General features: G+C 48.0%; 1 protein-coding gene across 2 annotated transcripts in view; it reads right to left on the bottom strand.

Annotated features, from left to right (window-relative positions):
• Positions 1 to 23759, bottom strand: part of EDRF1 (erythroid differentiation regulatory factor 1) — a 31852-nt gene that overhangs the window by 836 nt on the left and 7257 nt on the right. Inside the window, exons 7-24 of one of the 2 annotated variants that reach the window (XM_054581681.1) lie at positions 22421 to 22522; positions 22038 to 22159; positions 21220 to 21331; positions 18579 to 18726; positions 18389 to 18497; positions 17977 to 18088; positions 16319 to 16579; positions 14899 to 14970; positions 14491 to 14641; positions 12294 to 12482; positions 11753 to 11953; positions 10268 to 10486; positions 8411 to 8634; positions 6369 to 6527; positions 6055 to 6204; positions 4329 to 4482; positions 1880 to 1995; positions 674 to 825 (exon numbers count right to left, since the gene is read on the bottom strand). In XM_054581681.1, coding sequence (XP_054437656.1) covers positions 674 to 825; positions 1880 to 1995; positions 4329 to 4482; positions 6055 to 6204; positions 6369 to 6527; positions 8411 to 8634; positions 10268 to 10486; positions 11753 to 11953; positions 12294 to 12482; positions 14491 to 14641; positions 14899 to 14970; positions 16319 to 16579; positions 17977 to 18088; positions 18389 to 18497; positions 18579 to 18726; positions 21220 to 21331; positions 22038 to 22159; positions 22421 to 22522 — 2753 coding nt within the window. The remainder of the gene's footprint in view (positions 1 to 673; positions 826 to 1879; positions 1996 to 4328; positions 4483 to 6054; positions 6205 to 6368; positions 6528 to 8410; positions 8635 to 10267; positions 10487 to 11752; positions 11954 to 12293; positions 12483 to 14490; positions 14642 to 14898; positions 14971 to 16318; positions 16580 to 17976; positions 18089 to 18388; positions 18498 to 18578; positions 18727 to 21219; positions 21332 to 22037; positions 22160 to 22420; positions 22523 to 23759) is intronic. The other variant, XM_054581682.1, reaches the window with a different exon arrangement.

The raw sequence follows: 23759 nt of genomic DNA, 5'->3' as shown, positions 1-23759 counted from the left end.
TGAACGCCTATTCCACACTTTCTTGTTCAGCTATGGCCTGTGGGCCTGGTTTAGACATTTATTTCAACGCATCAACTAAAACCAATGTTCACTCTCTCTACAAACATTTGGGTGCCCGGCATGTACCAGGAAGTGCTCCTGGCAGCGAGCAGAGCAGACCGAAGTCCCGCGCTCACGCTATCATCTGGGTTCTACTGGGGTGGGCGGCGGGGGAAGACGTGCACTGAACAAGAGGAAAAGGGCGGCAGATGCGACAGGTTGTGAAGAAAATACTGTGGAAACAGGCGAGGCACAGGGTGCTCCTAGCACCTCCTCCAGCCCCCACACCCAGCCTGAGGCTCCTCAGACGGTGCCAGCCAGCACCGTCTGAGCTGGGGCTGCCTTCCCTGGAGCTAGAATTACCTTGGACTTGAAGCCCAGACTCCTGACTCACAGAACCACTGCACCTCAACGTATCTGAAATGTCAGTGCAACGTGTGGGTGAGGAAGGCCCTCGGCCGCTGGGTTCCATGCAGCTCTGCACTGAGCAGCACGCCGCCGGGGGTCCTGGGCCACCCATGGGGCCGAGGGAAGGACGCAACCCTTCCTTCCACCACGTCGGCACGATCACCTGTGTGCCCTCCACAGGCCAGGCGCTGGGGAAGGAACTCCCGCCGCCAGCAGTGGGATTCACCTTGTCTTCCTCTTGCCTGGAGACAGCAGCCGGATGGACTGGAGGAGCAGGAATGACAGCCGGGACTCAAAGATGCTGAGGAGTTTCAACGCTTCTTCTCGGTTCAGACCAGGAGCCGTGTCAGCCGCTGGGGAAGGCTCATCTCTCTTGGGCTAAAACAACAAGAAGTTGGTTCGCTCAAGTCTCCCACCAACTGCAGTTCATACTGAATTGACAGACGGAGCTTCGTGAATCCAGGGGGCTTTACACCGAGGCAGAGAGCCAGCAACCCGAGACTTCTCTTTTCAGGGACAGCCCTGCGGCCGGCAGTGGTGGTAGAGGCTGTGACTAGGCCACCTGCCCCTCCTCCTTCCTCCTGACATCATTTTAACAAACTAACCATGAAATGTCTCTCACCTAACAGGTGTCCCGGGGGTCGGGGAGGCTCTCAGCAGGGGCAGTGGCAGCATGAAGGGTGGGCAAACTGGGAAGGCCCCCCCAAGGGCCTGCTGAGCCCACACACTGGGCCGTTCAGCAGAAATTACAAGAGAGCAAAGGCCTTTTCTTAAACGAAATGCACACAAAGCAAAACTAAACAGAGACTACACCCCTTACTAATAACCAAGTCATTCTAGAATGTAAAATGTCCACCTGCAGCCCTGGCCATTTGGCTCTGTTGGCTGGAGCGTCACCCAGGGACCGAGGGGCTGCGGGCTGGGTTCCCGGTCAGGGCGCATGCCTGGGCTGCAGGTTCGGTCCCCAGTTGGGGGTGTGCAAGAAACAACTGACCGATGTTTCTCTCTCACATTGCTGTTTTTCTTTCTCTTTCCCTTCTCCTCTAAAATCAATAAGCATGTCTTCAGATGGGGATTAAAAAAAACGTACACTTGCAAGCTAAAAAAAGTTAATAATAATTCCACCAATAAAATATAGTAAGTTACTATTAACCTTTTTATGCAGGCTTGATACGTATGTTTGTATATACAGGGTGGGCAAAAGTAAGCCTACAGTTTTGGGTACGTGAAACAGTTTAGTTTTGTATTGTTATTGATTACTGTATTATTTTCCACCTGGACAACTGCAAACCTGCTTTTGCCCTACTCTGTACATATACATACAACATGCATATACATGGATACACACATGCACCCCACAGGCCCACTCTATACATTCACCCCTCGGCATGGGATACATAAGCAGCACAGATAAAACACTTCCTCTGCTTACCTGGTCCGATTCCGCGACGAGCTCCTTTCTGATGAGCTGGAATGCACGCTTAGTTCTCACCATTATGTCAAGTGCCCCGGACAGTGTTTTTAATTTTCCAACATTACTATTCTGACCTAGAGAGTTAGACACAAAATGATCATTTCTGTAAATACAAATCTAGAAAGCCATTCAATGTCATTGTGTTAATAAGAATCCTGCCTTTCAAACACTAAAGGGAACTCAAAAGCAGCCCAATAAATACCTAAATCCAACTTTTCCTTAGAAATTATCCCTGGAGAGCAACTGGATACAGCGAGAGAGAGGGATCATCCCCCTGCCTGGACATCTGGTTCTGCAGGTGAGGACACAGCTGTGTGCAGTGGGCACCAGCACCCAGTGTCAGCTGTGCGGGACCCGCAGGAGAGGTCTGCGGGACGAGGGCCACCTGCCGGGCACCAGCTCCATGATGCTGGCCAAGTCTCTGAAACACCTGGGGTCAACTGTCCTACCTGTCGAACAGGCACATCGGCTTTCTGGGCAAGGCAGGCAGGCAGGCAGCCTGGGCCTCGCTCACTCCAGGACCTGAATACGCGTCTCTTCAGCCACCAGGCACTGCAGAGCCCCCCCACCCCTGCTCTCGGGAGCTGACCCTCCGTTGTGTGCCGTGACTGAGGTGGGTAATGAACCTGTCCAAACAGGCCTGGCCTTGGCATTGGGCCCCCAGGGGGTGATGATCCCAGACCACACAGGGCAGCCGAATAATTGCTACAGTGTGGAGTCTTTGGGCCCTGCAACGTCCAGAGGCTCTGGAGCGCAGGCCAGCTGCACGGCCGTCAGCCACGCAAGCTGGTGTCCAACAAACGCTCTGGACCCCAAGGCGTGGGAGCGCTTCCCCGTGGGAAAAGTTCAGTGCGCATGGTCGCGCATCACTGCTGGGGGCACTGAGTACAGTCCAGAACTCCACAGAAGGGGGACAACCATAAGCTTCTCGAGGGGCTTCGTGCTCAGCACTCCCCCAGCCCAGCCCCACATGCCTCCTCCCTGGCTTTTATTCCTCCCCCACCACAGACAGCAGCCGGGCACATCGGCTCCACTGAGCTCTGGCTTCCAGTGAGCCAACAGCTTTAGGGGGTTTGAGACAGTTGGTGTGAGGTGGTCTTGGGGACCACAACTCCATAAATGTAGCAGCTTCACAGCATAAACGACCTATTATCATGGCATCAGGAAGGCTGGCTGTTGCCTATGCATGGAAATGCTGCTGGCGGGCGGAGGGCAGACAGTAACTACACTGGGAAAGCAAACTCCAGTCCTATGTACTGGAGAAAAAATACAGGGTAAAATCAGATAGAATAAATGGCGTTGTAAACTAGAGCATCATTAACCGGGCTAACAACCCTTTCCTTCAAATATCTACATTACTCTTCTCAGGTACTCAAAAGTATGAAACAGTTTTTTAAAAGGGAATTAACCACATTTATCATCTTAGCAGATTCCCAGTGTCTATTCTTTTTTATAAAAATGATACTTGCTCATTCTAAGAAATTCAAACATGCAGAAAATTCAAAGATGGAAATGCAAAAAAATCACCCAAATCTATCCCCAGAAACAGCGACCCCACACACCCAGCCAGGTATTATATACTGGTCAATAGTTAACAAAAACACTTTCAGTAAAGAGCACTTCTGAAAACTGTTCAGATAAGGTACTACAGTCTCAGGACACACACCGGCCCCGGCGTGGCCTCCTCCGGCCCCAGGCCCCTCCCAGAGGCAGCAATGCTCCGCCCCTGGTTTCCTGCGCACCTGGCCAGGGCTCCTTGTGCAGTCACCGGTGTGTCAAGGACGACCCTTATTTTAACTTTACAGACGTAGACAACCAACCGGAAAACCGATGAACTGCTGCAACTCTGAGTAACTGTTCCCTGTTCCTCCACCCACAGGGGTACTTCCCAAGACCCCACGTGGAAGGAGCCGGTGGATCACAGCGAGGAGCAGGGGGACGTGCACTGTGGGCCGCAGACCCACTGCCCCGCGATCTCGCCCTGCTCAGGATCTGCAGGGCCGGCCTGCTCCCCACACTGGCCCCCAGCGCCGCGTGCGTGGCTGGAGGACTCAGCGGGCCGCCTCCCCTTCACCGCTGCTTTTCCATCCCTAGGTTGTCCACGGTGACTTAAATCTCTCTCTCCGTTGACTTGTCACAATTTTTTTTAAATAAGGGCGCATGGGCTGCATTCCAACATTTCTAGTCACTGAACATAACCTAATCCATTTCTCTAAGTTAAAAAAAAATACCTCAAAAAGGGTTGAGACTTCTGGTCTCTACCCCAAGTCACTGGGGGCCACAACAAAGCAACCCAAAACCGGAAACAGCATTTCTCACAGCCAAGAGGGCCCCGCAGGCCCACCTCACTCTCAGGCGACCGGCCCCTTCCCCCGCACACACGCCGACCCGAGAACGCGAGCCTTACTGGCCATCTGGAACTCTGCAAAGGCGACGCGCTCCAGCTGCACCCTCAGCAGCTCGCAGGGCGTATCCTTCAGGAGCTGGAAAAGCGCTGCGGCTTTGCTGTAATGGAGGTCGGCCAGCACCCGGTGCTGCTTCCTGAGATGCTCGTCGCCGACCTGCAGCCGAAGGCGGACAGAAGGCAAACCCGGAGGCCTGGGTCTCACAGTATCTACCTCACCAAGTCTCTACCTGGATCACTAAGCGCTTTCAACGTCTATTGTTTTTCTTTAAATCCTACAGTTTTAGCTTTTGCATTTAGGTCTTTAATCCATTTCCAGGTAGTTCACCATGCGATGTAGGGTAGGAGTCCAACTCCACTCTGCATGTGGATATCCACGTCTCGCGCTATTTGCTGGAAAGACAATCCTTCCCCTACTGAATTGTCTTAGGACTCTTATGCCTGCTTTTGCCTTGACAGTATTAGGCCATCGGGGCAACCCTGAATTTTGGTTGGGGGCCTCCTATGGGCAAAAACAGAGAGTCGAGGGCTAGCACAAAGTGGAAGGAAATCTTCTCTGATGAAGGCGGACCTCAAAGGACAATAATCTCAGGAAAAAGGCAACTCAGCTGTAAACCCTCGCCCCAAGTCGGGTGCAAGCTGACTTGTCTTGGTACTGTGCTAAGAAAGGGAAATCAACAAAACGAAAGTCTTCCCTGAGAAGCTACTAAGCACAAGCCTCCTGGCAGAAGCAAGGGGAAGGAAGGGAGGGAGGGAAGAAGGCAGGCAGGCACCTTCAAGCTGGGCCTCAGATTATCCTTAGAAATGCAGGCACCTGAGTACCAGAATTCGCATACAGGACTCTCTGTAGTAGATTATTTCTAACAGGCTAAAACAGAACAACCTAGAAGTTCAGCAATTACTGAATGGATAAGCTGTGACATAATCATTTCATGAATATCACTGAGCTGAGAGAATGACTAGCTACATGCACCGATCTGGAAGAATCTCAAAAACATGGTGCTACGCGAAAGGCGATTAAGCCACAAAAGAGTACATGCAGGATGATTCGCTCTATAAAGCTGAAAAGCAGGTAAAATGTGAACATGCTGCTTAAGTGGTAACACACAGAAGGTATGGACATGACAGAAAATGCAGGACAGTGGACACTCTGGCGGGTGTGGAGGGAGACTCCGCAAGGAGGGCCCACCGGGGGACCCTAGGGTAGTGCGTCTCTGTTCCTTAGCCGTGGGGCGAGGGACGCAGGGCTTTCTTCTCGGGATTCTTTAAACTGTACATACGTTTTCCACACATATTCTATGTGCTCTTATATGCATGCTACGTTTCACAATAAAAGTTGTAAAAGATGGGTACTTCGAGATTCACACAAAACTGTTCTTAGAAAACCTAACTATATTAAAAAAAATCAAAATATGAGGGAGGCAGGGGAGGAGGGCAGGGGAAAGTGGTGATGCGAAGGTGGGGACAAATGTATTTGAACAAAAAAATTAAAATTAAAAAAATAAAAATAAAACACCCAGCCAAATACATAATTTTGCAAACTTAGTCCCAATCAAAGTAGAGAAAAATGTATGGTATAAGGAAAAAAGGGGACCATGCCTACACGCCACAACTTTTTCTAAGCAGCTAACAGAACAGGACGCATTTAAAATATCTACCGAAGCGTAAGGAAAGCCCCCAGAAGGCCTTCCCACAGACTCGGCCTTGAGCTGACGCCGGAAGGCGCTACCTGGTTCCTCAGGCAACTGTGGTACATGGAGGCCAGCCTGTGGTGGATGGTGGCCGCTCGGTACTGACACAGGGGCTGCCGGGCCGACACCGAGTCCACGTCGCAGTATTTCAGGGACTTCATCATCGCCTCGCTGACTTCTTTCTCAATCTGTTCATTTTTTTAAGGGGGAGGCAAAAAGGAAAGAGAGCAGCCTATAATTTTATATAAGAAGCGTAAAAACATTTAAACGCTGCTTGTCAGGGACAAGATGCTCAGCGTCCTTCACGAGGAGGTACAGGGTGAAGACCCCCGCAGCCTGGCGCGCAGTCTACCTGCTCCTGGGCCTTCCTGGACAGCGGAGCGTAGTCCTGCTGCAGCGTGGCCATCGTGAAGTAGGTGGTGGACAGCTCCCAGTTCACGGAGTCCCAGACGGCAGGGTGGACGTCTCGCGTCCCCAGCGACCGCAGTGCTTTCAGGTAGTAATCGACAGCCTGCGGGGGAGGAGCGGCGTCAGCGCCCGCCACAGCACAAGCGCTCTCCAAGTCCCGCGGAGGCTGGCCCGCCTGGGGCGGACTCATGAAAGGACAGCGTTAGGAGAAGGAAAGCAGTCAATCGGTTGCTGGTCGGCGTGGCTGCTCCAGTGACTGCTCCAGTGACGACAGGCAGGTCGGCCCCAGGCTCCCCCTCTTGTCTGCCCGGAGCTGTGGCGCTTCCTGCCTCCGGCCGAGGCGTGAGGATTCACCGTCCCCTTTGTTTTCTTTCTGGATGAAAACTACAGCTTGCGTAACAAGTAAGTTAAAGAAAAACATCGATGCGTCCAAGGATAACAGTTTGCCAGGTGAGACTATAAAACAAGCAGCTCCCCTGCTGCTGCCGCCGGTGAGATGGGCGGTCCTGCCGGGCAGCCCGATGGCACTTCATCCTGTCACCCGGCAGAACACCGGCATTTCGTGTATGTTTACCTCCTTTTCTGTGTGTATGTGAACTTAAAAAACAAAAACAGGTCTTCTATTCTAAAACATGCCCTGCCGTGACCATCCTTCGCTAAACCAATTTATACAGCTTTGAAGCACACGCCTCCCCGCGACTGGAAAGCAGAGCTTTCCTAGGAAACCTTTTGTGGTCTAAGTGGCAGAAAGCAAAGCAGTTACCATTGAGAGAGTTTTCTGGGTGTTCCCAGGCCCTAAACTGAGCGCGCACACATTTTTATCTCATCCGCCGCGATCGGAGCGCTTAATTACATCCAGTTTCACGGAGAGCGTGACACTCGGAAGCTCGCTCTCTCAGGCTTTCCTGACCTTCTGGGACACGCCTCACTAACAGAGGCCGCAAGTCAGCGGAGACAAAGCCTAGACGCTCAGCCACAGCCCACAGCTCTGGGGCTCCACGCGCAGAGGCCGCGTGCGGCTCCTGGGCAGGAACTTGGCGGAGCCACCCTTGCTGCTCGGGATGCGCACGCCTCTGTAGCTGCTCACTGCAAAGCACAGGCTGGATGCTGAGTTTGTTTTTCACCTTCTTTCTAAAGGCAAACACCCGCTTCAGACTGCTTTCCATTATTGAAAACAGGTACTAATGCAGGTCTTTAATGAAAGACAACTTTCAAAAAGTGGGGGGCAATGTACTCGACATGCGTGCCTGTTTTTACGCACCCTCTCCACCGAATGTTACTACTTGCCCCAGAAAATACTTGGTAACTTGATAGTTAAAGAAACTCAATTTTTAAATTCTATAAAAGTTCAAATTTTGAAATTTTTCTCACATATTAACCACGTATTTTCATTACATATGTGAATTTTTTGTTCGAGGTTACCTGCCCTTTCTTCTATTGGGACAGTTTATTTTCAGTGATTCCTGATTGTTACATATCAAGGGTTTATTAACCTCTGATCTGTCCCGTGTGCTAGAAATGGTTTCACTACATTGTGGTATGCTTTTCAATTTTGCTTCCTGCTGTGCCCTTAAAAAACTTTATCTTTGCACATTTAAATTTATCCTCCTCCTCCTTCATGATTTCTGCTTGTGTTACACTAGGAAAGTCCTACTCATCCCACAAAACGATCTTCTGCCCGTATTTTCCTCAGGCGCTTTCATTTCATCTCCTGTGGACCTTTAGTCCATCTGACATTTACTCTGGTAACGCCAACACACTTTACTGAATCATCGTGTTTTAACCCTCGAATCCAGTACCATCTTCGTCACTGAATTCTTAGTGTACTTAGGCCTACTTCTAAGTGAGCTAGTGATCCGCCCAGGCCTGGGCCATCGCCACAGTTTTCATTCTTTTGGCTTTATAATATTTTAGTGGTGCAAAGGCGAAGGTAAATGACAATCAGGCATGAACGGGTGAGATCCAGCATGTAAGCAAACGCGTTACCTTATTGTAGTACAGGCCCTCCTCCGGTGAGAATTCACGTTTAAATTCGTCCCCAGCGCCACAGTGCGCCTGTGCGCAGATCCGCATGAGCCTCCCCGTGTTACATAACAAAAGGGCAGCGTTCGTGGCGTCACCGATCGACTCGAAGTTGTGAATGCCTTTTTCAAAACACGAAAAGCTTTTCTTCCACAACTGTTGCTCTGCAGTAGACACGCTTTTGCTCACTTTGTTTAAAAAAGCAAAAAAAGACAGAGTGTAAGCCAATACCCACGTAAGCCCCATCAATGTCCCTTGATGCGCTCATGAGAGGACGGTGGCAGGGACAGGATGTCTAGGGGACAGCCAGCTACCTGGAGCCCACACGCCTGTCATGGGCCAAACAGTGCGCTCCTTGCCCTCAAATCCCCGGAACTGCCCCGCCGACAGCCGGTTCTGGAGACAGCGCCTTCAGAGAGGCTGTCAGGGTGAACCGAGGCTATGATGTGGGGCCCAAATCCAGCGTGACCAGTGTTCTTGTAAGAGACGGACACCAGGGCCACCGGAAGACACAACAAGAGGGGGCGAAGGTGAGAGCCCCAGAGAGAGGGCTCAGAGAAATGCCACTTGCTGGCATCCTGATCTTGGACATCCAGCCTCCTGAGTGTGGGAAACAAATTTCTGTTGTTTAAGCCGCCCTGTCTGTGGTTTCACGCTACAGCAGCCTAACACAGCCCCCAGGCACAGCTCCGCATGAACTGGCGGAGACCACAGCAAGCAAATAAAAACACCCGAGCAAAGCACTGCTCTCTAAAGAGTCAGCAGACGTGGTCCCGTGGAGTTGAGGCGGCGTCTGGGTTATCGCCTCTTCTAGGCCCCTGACTGCCGCTTTCCATGCCCCTCCACCACCTTCCTTGTCCAGGCACTTTAAACGCACAGGTTCTTCTCTCTCTCTCTCTCTCTCTCTCTCTCTCTCTCTCTCTCTCTCTCTCTCCATATATATAAGTTTACACGAGTATATATAAATGCATATATGTAAAACAATTATTTTGAAAAAATTATATGTAAAACAATTTATAAGAGTATATATAAACGTATATATAAAAAAAACAATTATTTTTTTAAAAAACCCAGGTCCTCCTACTAGCAATCACCTCTATCCCTAATGTCAAGCACAGTCCACAGATTGACAGGCAGAGAGCAGCTTATGTGACTGCCCCTGCAGCACCCCCGACCTGTGAGCAAACTGTCCCCCCGCAGCACCCCCGGGCCTGTGAGCCGACTGGCCCCCCGCAGCACCCCCGGGCCTGTGAGCCAACTGGCCCCCCGCAGCACCCCCGGCCTGTGAGCCGACTGGCCCCCCGCAGCACCCCCCGGCCTGTGAGCGGACTGGCCCCCCGCAGCACCCCCGGGCCTGTGAGCCGACTGGCCCCCCGCAGCACCCCCGGCCTGTGAGCGGACTGGCCCCCCGCAGCACCCCCGGGCCTGTGAGCCGACTGGCCCCCCGCAGCACCCCCGGCCTGTGAGCCGACTGGCCCCCCGCAGCACCCCCGGGCCTGTGAGCCGACTGGCCCCCCGCAGCACCCCCGGCCTGTGAGCCGACTGGCCCCCCGCAGCACCCCCGGCCTGTGAGCGGACTGGCCCCCCTGCAGTGAGGCTGGCTGTCCAGCCCACCTCTGATGGAGCAGTTGGAGGACGGGGGGCATTGAAATGATGAGTTCCAAGGGGAAATAATGTTTTTTTCTAATTTTATTTCTTGAGAATTTAAGAATAAAATATTCTTTTTAACTGAGCACCTATGACATAAAATCACGTGCCTTGCATGAACCACGTAAAATCAATGTGATTTTCTAACAGAATGGGCAATGAAGAGTTACTCACCTACTCTCTCACTCTGTAGTGCAGCAGCCTGATTCATATAAAACACGCCGATTTCATTTCTGATGTTACCCATTCTCTTCAATACTTGTACGTAGTGTTCTGGGTTTTGGCTTTTTAAGTCACTAAATTGCAAGATTTCATTAGCAGCCTCGTAACATTTACAACTAACTGAAAGCTGGCTTTCTAAGTCTGTAGACAGATCAGTTGCCCATGCAAATCCTTAAAAGAAAAAAAAAGGAAACATCACCACCGTGAGTCATTTAAATCTTACTTCCTTAGCATCTAAGTAATCTGATACTTTTAAGATAATAAAATAAATGGAATATAAACATACTAAGATTCAATCAATAAAACAAAAAATTTAATTTCAAAGTAAAGATTTCTTTAGAAAACTGTATTTTCTCAAGACATTGTTTGAATATTCTTCATAAATGCTTTTCTGCCTAAAAATACCAAGCAACTCCCATAACCCACATTTTACTAGGTACACTTACTTATTGGTACAGGACTGAAGTTGTCAACTGACACAGGGTTAACCATCTTTTTCTTTTTAATTAGTGGAAGTTCCGATTGCTACCAGAGGCAGTTACATGCATTACAGTTTGCCCATGTAGGTCTGACTCGCTGGAGAAGCTGCTCGATGAGCTCTCAAAGACTCAAACATGCTGTCTAGCGAGGACGGGAGGGAACAGGTGCAGACCCCAAATTCAAGGGGTGAAGGGGTAGCATTCCTGATGGTAACACTCACATACACGAGAACTTCACTCTCACAAAGAAATATTTTAAATCAAATTAATATAGTAAGAGTGGTAAATACACAGTGAGGATTTTCTCACAGTGTCTACTAAAATCAAATGAGAAACTCAGAAGAGTAAAGGGGGGAGAAAGAGGGCAAAAAAAAAAAAAAAAACTAAAAAGAAATACATTTCCCCTCAATGTACTTCTCTGGATGTACACTGTCGAAAACTTTTTGGGAGGTGGACAACATGGGATATAAACAACTTAAAGAGTATAATAAAATAATTCATGATCCATTACCAAAGACCGATCTCCTCTCCTTCTGGCCCTAACCTCAGGGCTCCTAATACTATCCTGAGCTACAAGGGACGGTCCTGCTGCTGCGGGCCAGGTTTTCCTATGTCCCCGTTTAAAAATCTAGTAACTCAAAAAAAAAAAAAAAAAAAAAAGATAATATTCAGTCAGACTGCCAACCCTGAGCTAAGTTTAAAAATGATCTCTGTATCTGAACCCCCAGGAATTATTCAGAAAGTAATTAATCTACTTTTACCAACTGTTACTCCTTTTCAAAAGAAACCATGGCTTGGTTCGTTGACTAGAAGCATGACCTGGAAAAACCTCATGAAAAGACAAGTGCAGAAAACCAGCACTAGTCTTAGAACATACACTGCCATTTCTGCCACTTCTTGGGACACGCCCCAGCAAGCGTAAGCAGACCGGCCCCCTGGGGGCCGCGCCCCGGCCCACCTTGGCAGGTGGACTCCCTGTGGAGGCTGTGCAGGATCTCCTGGTCCTCTTTGGTTTGGTAGTTAAACTCCTCAAGGTGCGCCGCTCTGTTGTTCGCATTCTGGGCCAGCATCAGCTGGATATCCCCACAGAGTGTCAGATATTGAGAAAGAAACAGCAGCACTTCAGAAAACATGTTGGTGCAGAGGCAGCAGTAAGTGTCTACATGGGAAGGGAAAAGAGGAGGAAAAAAGGGGCATGAAGAATTAATGAATACAGTAAGTATTATGAAAACCTGTTACCAGCTGAAAGCTTTGTAATATCGTATCTGCTCTATGTTTATTTTATGTCAGGTATCAATTATGGCTTCATGTATTTCAAAGTGAAGACACATTAAACCACTTAGAGCAGAAAATAAAGGACTAGGTAATATACAAGGTGCGAAAAAGTTTTAGAATAAAATCTTACAACAGAAACAGGAGTAAAATTTTACTGTGACTCAGATGTCTTCTCTGTGCCCCCTCCCAATGCCGGATAAATGCATTCCTTTACAGTGACTTACCGTGGCTCTGCAAAGCTAATTTAATGTATCGTAACGCTCTCCCGTATTTCTGAAGACTCATGGCAGCATCAGACAAAACATAATAGGCCTTCGATGACTTGAGGATCAGCTGGAGTTTCATCTTATGTTGCCAAGATCCGGGGATCATTCCGGACTGACTAGAGTAATTTCCCTTCCGAAGGGAGCCCACTGTGACACAGGGTGCGGAGAAAAGGCAGCACGTGTTATCTGAATGTACGTCACCAAAAAACACAATTTCTCTTTCTTAGTAGAAACACTCCAGGCTTAGGTGCTGTTGTTGCAACAAGGCAGGCACACGCCACGCCATGGGGGAGTAACGCGGCAGTGTTTCACGGACACGCTCACTGGAGATGTCCGGAGGCCTCCGCCTGCTGGCAGCTGTCCCCCTCTTCCAGGGCCAGCATCACGACCGTCACCTGCCTCCCTCCTCCAGTCTACGTGATTGCCAAAAGGTTACCTTCCTAAAGCGCAGCTCTACCGCGGTGGAGCCCTCTTCTGAAACATGACAGTGGCTCCCCGCCACTTATGAAGCTACGCACAAGCACCTTAGCCCGTTCCCTAGGCTGCCTTGTTTCTGTCTTACTTCCCAGCACTCCACCCCATGGCCGGCAGCCGAGGTCAGGTTACTGCTCTCTCCCTGCGTGGATGCCTGTGTTTCTTCTCTCCTGTCTTAGAGGACTGTTTCTTCTATCAGGATTTTTTTTTTTAAAGCCCAGCCTGTTATCACCCTCTTGTGCCAAGCCCTGTGCTAGGCACCAGAAACAAGGACATGAACTTACGTGGCCTCTATCCTTGAAGACTGCACAGACTGGAGGTAGAGAGAGGCCCGTAGTACAAACCACAACAAAATACAGTCCAGTTTCAGAGAGAACAACAAAATGCTGCAGGAACCGCCCCCCCATCTCCAGCTTCAAGATCCCCTCCTTCTCTTTTGTTTTTGATCAGCTACAATGTGAGTCTTTCGAAGCAACGAAGCACCTCTATCCTGGCTTTGCTTCTGTGAGAGGCACTGGGAGAAACACAAAGATAAGCCAGGCGGCGCTCTGGCTCACACCGTGTCCGGAGCGAGGCTGCCAGGCACAGCCGGTGAGGGCGTGAGGCGCGCCTGGTAGAAGGGGAGCGAGGGACTCTGGGGACAGAGGTGGGTGTAGAGGCCCTGAGTATGAGCGGGGCTTTCAACAGCTGAGACGCGAGGGAGGGAAGACGACACATAAAAGGCTTTTCAGAGGAAAAACCAAAAAACAACAAACCCATGGAAAAGGCACAGACATCCCAGTGTGGGTCCCCTTGCCGCGTCTGGGGTCAAGGCCGGCACACAGCAGCGCTACAGAAATGCTGGGGAGCCCTGCCCTCCCCCGCTCTGTTTCTGTTCATGGACAGAGGTCCCGAAGCAGTTGGTGTTAGTTCAAACATACAGGCTTTCGAAATAATTTTTTTAAGCCAAAACCGATTTTAAAAGGGGGGAAAAGGGTAAGGTTGGGAAAAGAAAGGTCACTTAAACAAGAAACTCGTATTTTTACTTCAAAGGCCACATGTTCTTCATGAAGTGACGTGCCTGAGGAACAAACTAGATCTACTTGCAAGTGACCTTTCCAGCTTTTTCGAGTGCCCCAGGTAACACTGGATAGCGCTTCCGATGGTGCTCCTCATGGGCACTAAGGACTTTACACGCTCATTTAATCCATGAACAACCCTTTAAAGCAGGCACGATGGTTGTCTCCATTGTGAGAGAAAATGAGACTCAGAAAAGTGCACAACCTGCCCGAGCAAAGCCAGGATTTGAAGCTGGGACGTTTAGTTCCTGAGGCTACTCTTTTTTCTTTTTTTCCCTATAAATTTACTCAGTCTGCCCTTAAAACACATGACTGCTCTTACTGAAGCAGGAATTTCTGAGGAGAACCCTACCAGGCCGAAGGCATTAGTTCCACAGTCGGAAGACGCAGGTTCCTTATGTTCTCACTAGAGAGACCTGTAAAGCATCAAAGCATCAAAGCATCAAAGCGATCCTGCTCTGCTTCGCGTCTTGAATGAACAGGTATTTTCCCCTACTTTCCATTCACATGCTATCTTTTTTCTGAATTCCTGTCAATGAATGCTTGAGTTGACATGAGTCTGCTGTTGATAAAGAACTAGTATTCTATTAAAAAGGCCTTATCTGCACATCGATTCAACTTACTTTTGTCCAAAAACAAGGCCATCTGCTTCTCCAGACCCTCAGGACCCGCCCTTGTGGATTCGTCTTCGTATTTTAATGGAATTGGGGTGTTGGGGTCAGCTGCAGGGAGGTCGCTTTCTTTCTTAATGCTGCTATCCACAGACTTTAAGCCCTTTTAAAAAAGAAGAAACATTTACTATCACTGAAGGTCAGCTAGAAATGAAACATATGGCAATATCTGGACTACTGAATACATTTAGGAGAATTAGTATTTTGAAAACATTTTAAAAACCTGACTTCAAAGAGTTGGGAAAAACCCATTTTCACTTTATGCTTAAAGGGGAGAACAAAACTCAAAGCAGAATGTCCTTCAGACACCAACAAACAAGTGCTATTTGCATATGAGGCACAAATTTTAACAAAACTTACCTCTAGAACATAGCTAAGGACAAGTCTACAGCGCTCTTCTGTGTCGTGGCAAACTGGAAATGCACAACTGGGCTTCAAAAACAAACATTTAGAATTATTAATATGCTACCAATGTTGACAAATTCCCTAGCTCTCAGTTCCTGGGAATTACTAAATCTCTACAAATCAGTAATTTCAAAATGTGCCTGTGTATTCAGCTTAGTGAGGTATTAAGGTTAAGCTGATATAACAATCATCATCAACACAAGCCCTGCCTAATAAAAAGATCTTCCAGCACACAATGTTGTTTTAAGCACTAAAATTTTAAAAATTACTGTTAAAACAAACAAGTGAACAGGACTAATGTTTTAGATAAACGTACACCCAGTCTCCTAGGTCGGCTCCACCTCTACTGAGCACTGCAGCGTGGCAGCACAGTAACCACTCCCACCGACGGTCTCGTTGTGTGACCTGCATGCTTAGTCAGGGGCCAGGACACCTCTGGGGAAGGAGATGAAGACAGAGCACGCCTGGGGAGGGTGGTCAAGGAAGGCCTCCAGGGGAGGTGGCACGTCCGTCAGAATGCAAGACTTAGAAAAAGGCTGCCATGTGCAGATCAGGGGAAGGGGCGTGTGGAGCACAAGCAACTGCAGCCACAGCAGCTGGGACAGGCTGCGTATGAGGGACAGAAGACAGGCAGCATGGCACAAAGGAATGGGAGGGCAGAGTTGACGGAGAGGAGGTCTGAAGGACAGGCAATGTCTTAGGTGACAGAGAGGTGTCTTCTAATAACCCATTGGGATGGAGCTTCCGTCTGAAAAATGAACTCAAGAGCTTACATTAAGGGAGTATCTGTAAAGACGCCTGTGTCCCCCTCTCATGGTGACCTGGACCTGATCACAGGGAGGCTGGCCTGGAAGGTGGCTGTAATTTAGAAACTGAAATGTCATTATACTGCCTGGAAAAAACTGATGGTAGGACGGCCAACACACTCCCCATCAACAGGAACCTAAAGAGTGGGAGGTGGTCCGGGTCTATCAAGCCTTGAGCGGGCCAGAGACAGGGCCCCCCAGAGGCCGCGGCTCTGGTCACTGAGAAAGCACCACCAGGCAGCAGCGGGGTGAGGCGCCAGGCCTCTCAGCACATGGACCAGCAAGCACCCCCGTCCACTGTGACGGGTCACCGGGAGGAAAATCTCCCACATAAACATTAACACACTGACATGTGGTTCACAAATCTGTCCACCGAAAGTCTGCATGTGCGTCACTTACCGTGGGACAATCATAAATCCACGTTTAGAATTCATAAAGCTAATGATTAGGAAACCCTGGCCCATGAAGGATCTGTTGAGTCATGCCATCTTCTGAGAGGCTGACTGCACTCACTGGACAATGTTTGTTTCTCATTGGTACCACTGTAATACAAATTTAAACATACTTACTCTGATTTGATGAATGGATTTGTATTTTTCTGGAACTGATAATTCTCCAACAGACTTAATTATAGCTACTGCTTTGTTATCCTCTGGAGGATCGGAACCGGTGCTATAGGACCCATTTTCATCGCTGTCCGGCATCTCCTCCTCCTCTTCACTGTAACTTTCATCAGAATTCTCATTTAAAGGAGATTCTGAACCTTCTTCTTTTTTAGGTTCATCCAGTTGAAAAAGTTCTGAAAGCATGTAATTGGCTGAAGCAATAATCTTATAAAAAGAAAAAATACGAGCAGCTGTCATCCAAGCTGAGCAGTCTCAGGCTCTATGAGTTTTACTGCTGTTCTAACAAACTGTGGGGGGGGGGGAGGGGGGTCTGCCAACAGGCTGTTTCTACCAGAGACTGCAACCCACCCAGAAATGTTCCTAATCTGTAGTTACTGATACTTTGAATATACTGTTAAAGTCTTATGGGTTGATGTTTATTTCCTGAAATTATTCCATCCCCAGCCCTCACTCTTAAAAAAAAAAAAAAAAAAAAAAAAGTGACAACTGTGTTTCCCTGGAGACAAAAGTTTTCATGTGCAGAGTGCTATAACTACATTAGCAAGAGTATCCTATCAACTGAGAAAACAGAGTTTTTCTTCATAAGCTATAAATTAATGAGTTTATCTTTAATGGGCAACTAATGTTTACTATGCAATCTGTGGTCCCAGGGGAAATCCCCCACTAGCATAGTGAGGGAGAAGTCCATCCTGGTGCCTCTTAAAATGGGCATGTATATATTACTATTTTTTTCCGCTCTATTATTTGTTATTAAGTGGTTCTTAGTCACAGACACCTAACAGTTGCAGCCCCACTTTCTCACTGTCGCATAAACTGTTCACTACCCACTAAACACCACCACTTCAATCAGCAATTAGTATTTAAGTCACAAACTGTTTTTTCTGCAAAAAACGCTGTCTCTTTGTTTGGTCTCTAAAATAATCTTTAAACTGGATGTGGCTACAATAAATATTAACCTGAATCTTTTAAAAAAAAAAAAAAAAAGCGTACATACTACACACCTTCCAGTTTAAGTAGGTTACAACTAGCCTTACACCAGAAAACACAGTTGTCGAACGCAGACAGCTAAGGGTGCGGGCAGTGTAAAACTGCGGGCCGTGACCGAGAGGCTTTTCTTACTCTATATGGAAGTGTGGAAGGTGACCCTAATTTTTAGTAACAGTGATTAACAAGGTCCGTTTGTGTAAATATATCTTATGATACTATGAAATAGGTTTCCAAGTAGTGATACAACAAAGGAAAATAAGCACTACCGGTGAGTTCTACATTTATAGGACAGTGCTGTTCAAGATGAATGCAACCTGAACCACATGTAAAACTTTAAATAATCTCGTGGCCACATTAAAAATCTAGTGAACTTAACTTCAATAACACATTTGACTCAATAAGCACGCAATGCGCACACACACACCATCTCCAACCTCAGAGTGCGTGCTGTGCTCACAGCGCGCTGCGACTCGGAGCAGGCGCACCTCCAGTGCTCGACAGCACCCCCAGGCTCCCTGGCTGCCACCCTGAGTGAGGTGGCTTTCGATCTAGGCAATGTTTCTCTGTGAAAATGCTGTGGTGTTTTTTACAGAGCACAGAAACGTTCATCTTACTTGAGGGTGTCTGCTTTTGTCCAACAACTTAAGACAATTAAGAAGCAATGTCCTGATAGTTCCGTAGTGTTTCTTATTTTGATTCTTCTTCATCATCATGTTGCAAGCAACCCTAAAGAAATAAGTTTACATCAACGTTACTCCCCGTTTATCATTCTCTGCAAGGCTGAAATCTAGATATGCTTCTCTCTCCTCCCAACAAAGTAAGGGCCATAAGAAACGACAAATATTGTACTCCCCAGCCTCCCAAGTTTATGTCGGTACAGTCTGTGTGTGTGTGCGTACATACACATTTTTTTTTTTAAACTATGAAAATCTAACAGGTATTTAAAAGCCTTGGCCTGGATGGTGTGACTGCACACTAAGTTTTACAAAAGGCTACCTCTTGATTTTCAGGTCTGACAGCACTCACTTATATAAGAGAATAGCCACTGGCATTGTGAATGGATTTTGGTATTTATCTTCAGTTTCTTCACAAAGAGTAGTGAGATCATAGAGCTTCACTATATCACTGCCGCTCGCTGAAAAAACAAACAAACAAACAAACCTCATTTTATAGTAGTCACTCAAATCAATTATTATTTGCTCAAGAATCAGCTCACCTTTAAATAGCCAATAGGTATGTCCTTCTTTGGTACAATTAGATTTCAGAAATGATAAAATATTCTGTGCAATGTCTTTTATGACTTTAGTAGAAAAATTAGAGTTTTCCAAATCAGGAATCTCTTCTGTCTTTATCATTTCGTACTTCTGTAAAACACAGATGGAAGGCAGTCTAAGAGAAACCAAGGCAGCAACACTTCCCTTACTAAAAAGCAAGCAAATACACAAGTCCTGCAACAGGTGACCCGCGCAGCAGGCAGGAGACGTAGCCCATGGTTTGCCACCATGGTCCCGCCCCCACATTCCCAAGGAGCCCGCCCCGCCTCCTCGCCGTGCCCATGACGGCCCAGCGGCGGCTTTCCAGGACCTTTGCCGGCCTGAGAACCGCAAGCTCTGGTGGGATCGCACTTCTGCTCTCACATGGAACAAACCTCACAGCCCACTTTCTTCCAGCCTCTCCGCCCCAATGGCTTTCCACTGGGGAGAGGGTAAACAAAGGCTGCCTCCCCCAGACCTTTCCCCTGGACATCAGAGCCACCTGGGAAGTTTCTCCAGGAGAGAGCACTTTGCCCTTGAGCTGTGGACTCTTCCTTCACAGGAATGAGCACATGGGGGGACGAAGGGGGGCAACGATGAAAGAGAAGGCTGCGTGGGCCTCGCCGGCACAATTTTTAAATGCCCCGTGCTTCCTTCTAGCTTGTCTTGTGCTCACACTTCCCGTAACTCCTCTCAGCACATTTTCCAAAGCACTCCAAGACCAGAAACTCCAAACCAATTGGGAAACAGGACCAAACCCAGTCTCCAGAGGCTGGTTTCCACCCCCTGTGGCCCATGGAAAGCCCTCCCGGATCTCGCACGGCATACCCTGGTTCTCCTCCCCTCTGTCCGGAAGCTCTCTCCCTTTCGCCGGCACAGGGAAAGGCGCCCATGTTCTAGGGTCATAGATTCTCCTGGTGACCAACTCCAACAGGATCTAACCCCATCTGTTCTAATGCCTGCAACTTTAAAATGCTCGCTGGGCATTTCGATGCTCTCCTCAAACTGAATGCATGATAACGCCAACTCGAGGCCCCCATCTCAGACGATCAAACTGCCACAACACCAGGGCCTGAGCCAAGCCCTAGAATTCCCTTTGACGCCGCCCCTCTCCCCGCCCACGGCCTTTCACTGAAGGCTGCCATTTAGGGTGATGGTGTAACAGCGGCTCTCAACCAAGGGCGCAAATCAGAATCACCCACAAAGCTCTCACCCATTCTGAAACACCGCAGCCTGGGCACGTGGATTTCCAAAGAGTCCACCAGGGATTCCGATGCACACTGCAGGCGAAGAGCCAATGGTCAAAAGCATGGCCTTGGTCAGAGACAGGCTTAAATGACAGCATGACCGCTTCCCAGCAGTGTGGCTCTGGGTGGCTCCCTTGGGCTCCCAGAATCCCCAGATGAGAAGGGGATAAAGGTGTATGGGCAGCTAAGAGCTGATGCGAGAGCGTCAAGTAAGGCAGGCCTGTAAGGCTCTTAGCAAAGCACTCGGAACAAAAATGCATGCAACGAACCCTGGCCTTTGTGGCTGCTGTAGATTCTTGGTAAGTATGAGAACGTTACAGATCGACAGTGGCGATCATCACGCCACTTCTAAAAACCATGCGCACCTGGCCCGCCGTCGCCTCCAAACCCTCCTGGCCTGTCCTCTGTGTGGGATGTTTTCAAATTAACATCCCAACACACGAATATCACACCCCAGACACAAAGCTTTCGCTGATTCCAGGTTACCAGCTGAACCAGGTCCAAACTGCTCAGCTCGGCATTCGAGGCTCTCTACTATGTGGCTGCGACTTTGCCAACCTTGCCGCTCTGCTGCTGCAGGAATCCCGTGTTCCCTCACAGGGTTTATTTACTGCCAACTCCTCGTTTACTAACACGAGACTTCACAAATCCGTCTCTTATTTTTTGGAATGCTATTTATCATTCGAGGTCAAGTTAGGATGCCACTTCTTCCAGAAAGTCCCTTTCAGACCATGACAGAAGTGATCTCGCCCTTGTACGAACATCCAGACCTCAGTGTATTATGCTTCCAATACTTAATCTGCCATTTCCCATTTTCTCTTTGTACACTGTTACTCCCCATTGGATATCCTTCTGAGTAAAGAGCACACCTTACTTTTTGTTCCAGGCCCCCCCCCCCCCGAAATTTATAATGGGTACAAAGTGCCTCATGAGTAGAACGTGCTCGACAACAATTTGCTCTACAAGCTCTGCACCTATGCGGCTGCCACCGTGGCCTTCCGCTGAAACTGCGTATACTGAGTACATATCTGCGCACTGAACCACCACCTCCAGCACACAGACACTGTCAGGTAACTCATGCGGGTGGCTGGCATGAAAATTAGAGTGCTATGGCCACAGCTGTAGGGTTAGTATACTTACAACCTTCTCAAAACTAACCTGTAAATTTATACTCCCGTAACATCTAGAATTCTATTAACAACTTAAATGTGAAAACGCTCAAATTTCAGTTCATTCACAGCTACCTTCCTTGCCAAAAATATACCTTAGATTTTAAGGGCCTTAAAAACTTTGGTGAGGTACTCTCTGCACCAATTTGCTCTTGAGAGATTATTAGAAAACTCACACTGTATCTTACCTGTACAATTCCATTTACATGAAAACACATCACAAGCTCTGGTACATTGCATATCAAGTTGTCCAACCAATAGTCAATTCCAGTTAGCACATTAATTGGTTTGTTGTTATCCCTAAAAATATACATTTCTAGTGTTATTTGGTTTAATTGAGATGTTCCATAATGAATGATCTGAGACTTATGTCTCCCATTTAACTATTTAATCCGTGCTCCCTAGATGGGAAGTGCCATATAAGCTGCCTCTGCTGACAAGATATGCACACGCAGCTCATGTGGTGTGTTATATTTAACATCTTTTCATAAGCTCCGCTTGCATTTCTAACTGGTATCTGTTGTAAGTTTTCTGCAGGAATAGGAGAGATGGCAGCGGGTGACTGTGGGCTTCCTGCATGCTCCTCAACAAGCTGAGGGGGGAAGGCTGACGCCCGCATGCACCGCAATGCCAGAGTCAGAATTCACATTGACGAATGTGAGCACACACACCTGGAGCATTAAGAAAACGCTCACAGTAAATAGGAAGCTGGAAAACCACCTCCCTCACTAATTAGATAAGTGCTATTATATTTTCACAAGTTGCAGATTCAGACATAAGACGAAGCCAGTGCATCAGGCCTCTGACCTCATTCATCGAGAACTGCAACGAAAACCCAGCTATAGGGCTTTCAGCATCTGCTCATAACAGCTCTTTCCTTATTGTGCCAATTCAACTGGCGAAGGAACGGGGAGGTCGAAAAAAATTAGAGAAAGGCAATGATGCCCAAATAGGTAAGTAAGAGCACACAGGACAGCGATTCCACAGAAACGCCAGTTAGGTTTACCTGAGACGTAAGCTGACCGCTGGATATCTGCCTCCTCCAAATATAGGCATGTTGGAGCCAACCAGCATATGTATATCTTCAAATGTCCATAAAATATTCCGAACAAAGTCATTTTTAAGGCCCTTTGATTTAAAATAAGCAAGATTATTATAGAGTACACAGGAGATCCATAACTCCCCCCATGATCCACAGAAAGACTAGGAAAAAGAAAAGGCAGAGGAGGCAAAGTAAACATGACACGGTGTAAGATCAGAGATGTTTAGAAAGCGATGTTCAGGATCAGGCAGATTGTTTTCCCCTATGAAGTCCAACGGAGAGTAGTTTTTAAATGACAAAGTAGATTGCGGACGGGCGTCTCAAGGCGGACACCGCGGAAGGCATACCTGACTGTTCTCCCCGTCATTGAACAAAGTAGTTAGGTTTTGCTCTTTGGGTGCTGAGGCCACATGCCCCACTATGTATGAGGGTTCAAGAGGCTCACTTCCCTGTGAAAAGTGCAAGGATAAGGAGTGATTCTGATGCCAGTTTCTCGTAAATGGCCTATCGTTACAGTCTTACCCAGGCATTCCCAGCAGACGCCTCAAACCTACTTGTGTGAACCTGGCCAAGACACAGCCGTAACTCTCGTCACTGTGTACTATGTCCCTCTCAACGGTCACAGCTACTTTAACAAGCTCATCACATATACATCTTACTCAAAAAAGATTTAAGATTATTTTAGCTGTAAAAGTTTTAAGTTTTTCTCTTTTTCTGGGTGAATTTCAATACCACTGCTCTTTAGTCTACCCCACCTCTATGAAATTAAAATATTCCTAAGAGACCCCAACCGTACTTGTGACACTCCCACCATAACAAAGCCATTCTGCATTTATCAGTGTGTTTCACAGAACACTAGTCCCTGCGATACTCGGTGAAAGAGTTCCAGAATGAGCTGTGACAAACGCTACTTACTGTCAACTTGCTTTTGGGAAGTGACAATGCTTACTTATTACCATTAAAAAGTCTCTTATAGGTCCTGCGGTAGAAAAATCTACTTTACCTGTGTGTAATCCAGCACGCCCAAGCTTATTTAATCTCAGGACTTGTTATTCCTCATGCATTCCGCAGAATAGCTTTGGAAAGCACTTTTACAAAAGGGGACTTCTGACAACGGTAGACTCAGCCCACCATTCGATTTCCCAATCACCAGGGCAGCTGGCCTTAAGAAACATTAACTCTTTGTGCCAATGCCCACAGTCCCCACAATGGGGGAGCACATGTACACGCCCACTGCTCTGTCCGTGAACTCCCGCCTCTCACCCCATGTGCGCATCAACACATGACTGCGAGGCCGGGGCTGCATGTGTGAATGTCCAGTGCTTTTGGGGTGTCCTGACTTCCCCTTAAAAATCCTAACAGAGCTTCCAAGTTTTTAATTTTTATACAGCCAAGTTATTAACCTATGGACCAACTTCCAAAGTCCTGTTTGCCAGGTAGTTGCTTTAGAGAGTCTGGGTTCTAGGCTGTGACGTTCCAGCTAAAAGTGTGTTTGGCTGTAAGACCATACCAAAGACACCTGTTTCACCTGTGAGTGCTTAACCCAGGTCTCAAACCAGCAGTTTCAGTCTGTGGAACAAGAATTCATGAGGTGGTGGCTTGCAGACAAAAATAAATCTCTCAATGCTGAAATTTAGGCTGTATAACATGTTATAAAAATAGCCCACAAAAGATTATTTTCACAGC

Source organism: Pteronotus mesoamericanus, unplaced genomic scaffold (assembly GCF_021234165.1).
Source record: "Pteronotus mesoamericanus isolate MK-2021 breed Mesoamerican mustached bat unplaced genomic scaffold, CSHL_Meso_final contig_657, whole genome shotgun sequence".
NCBI lineage: Eukaryota > Metazoa > Chordata > Mammalia > Chiroptera > Mormoopidae > Pteronotus > Pteronotus mesoamericanus.
The sequence above is the reverse complement of the archived record's forward strand: the minus strand, read 5'-3'. Positions and strand labels throughout refer to the sequence as shown.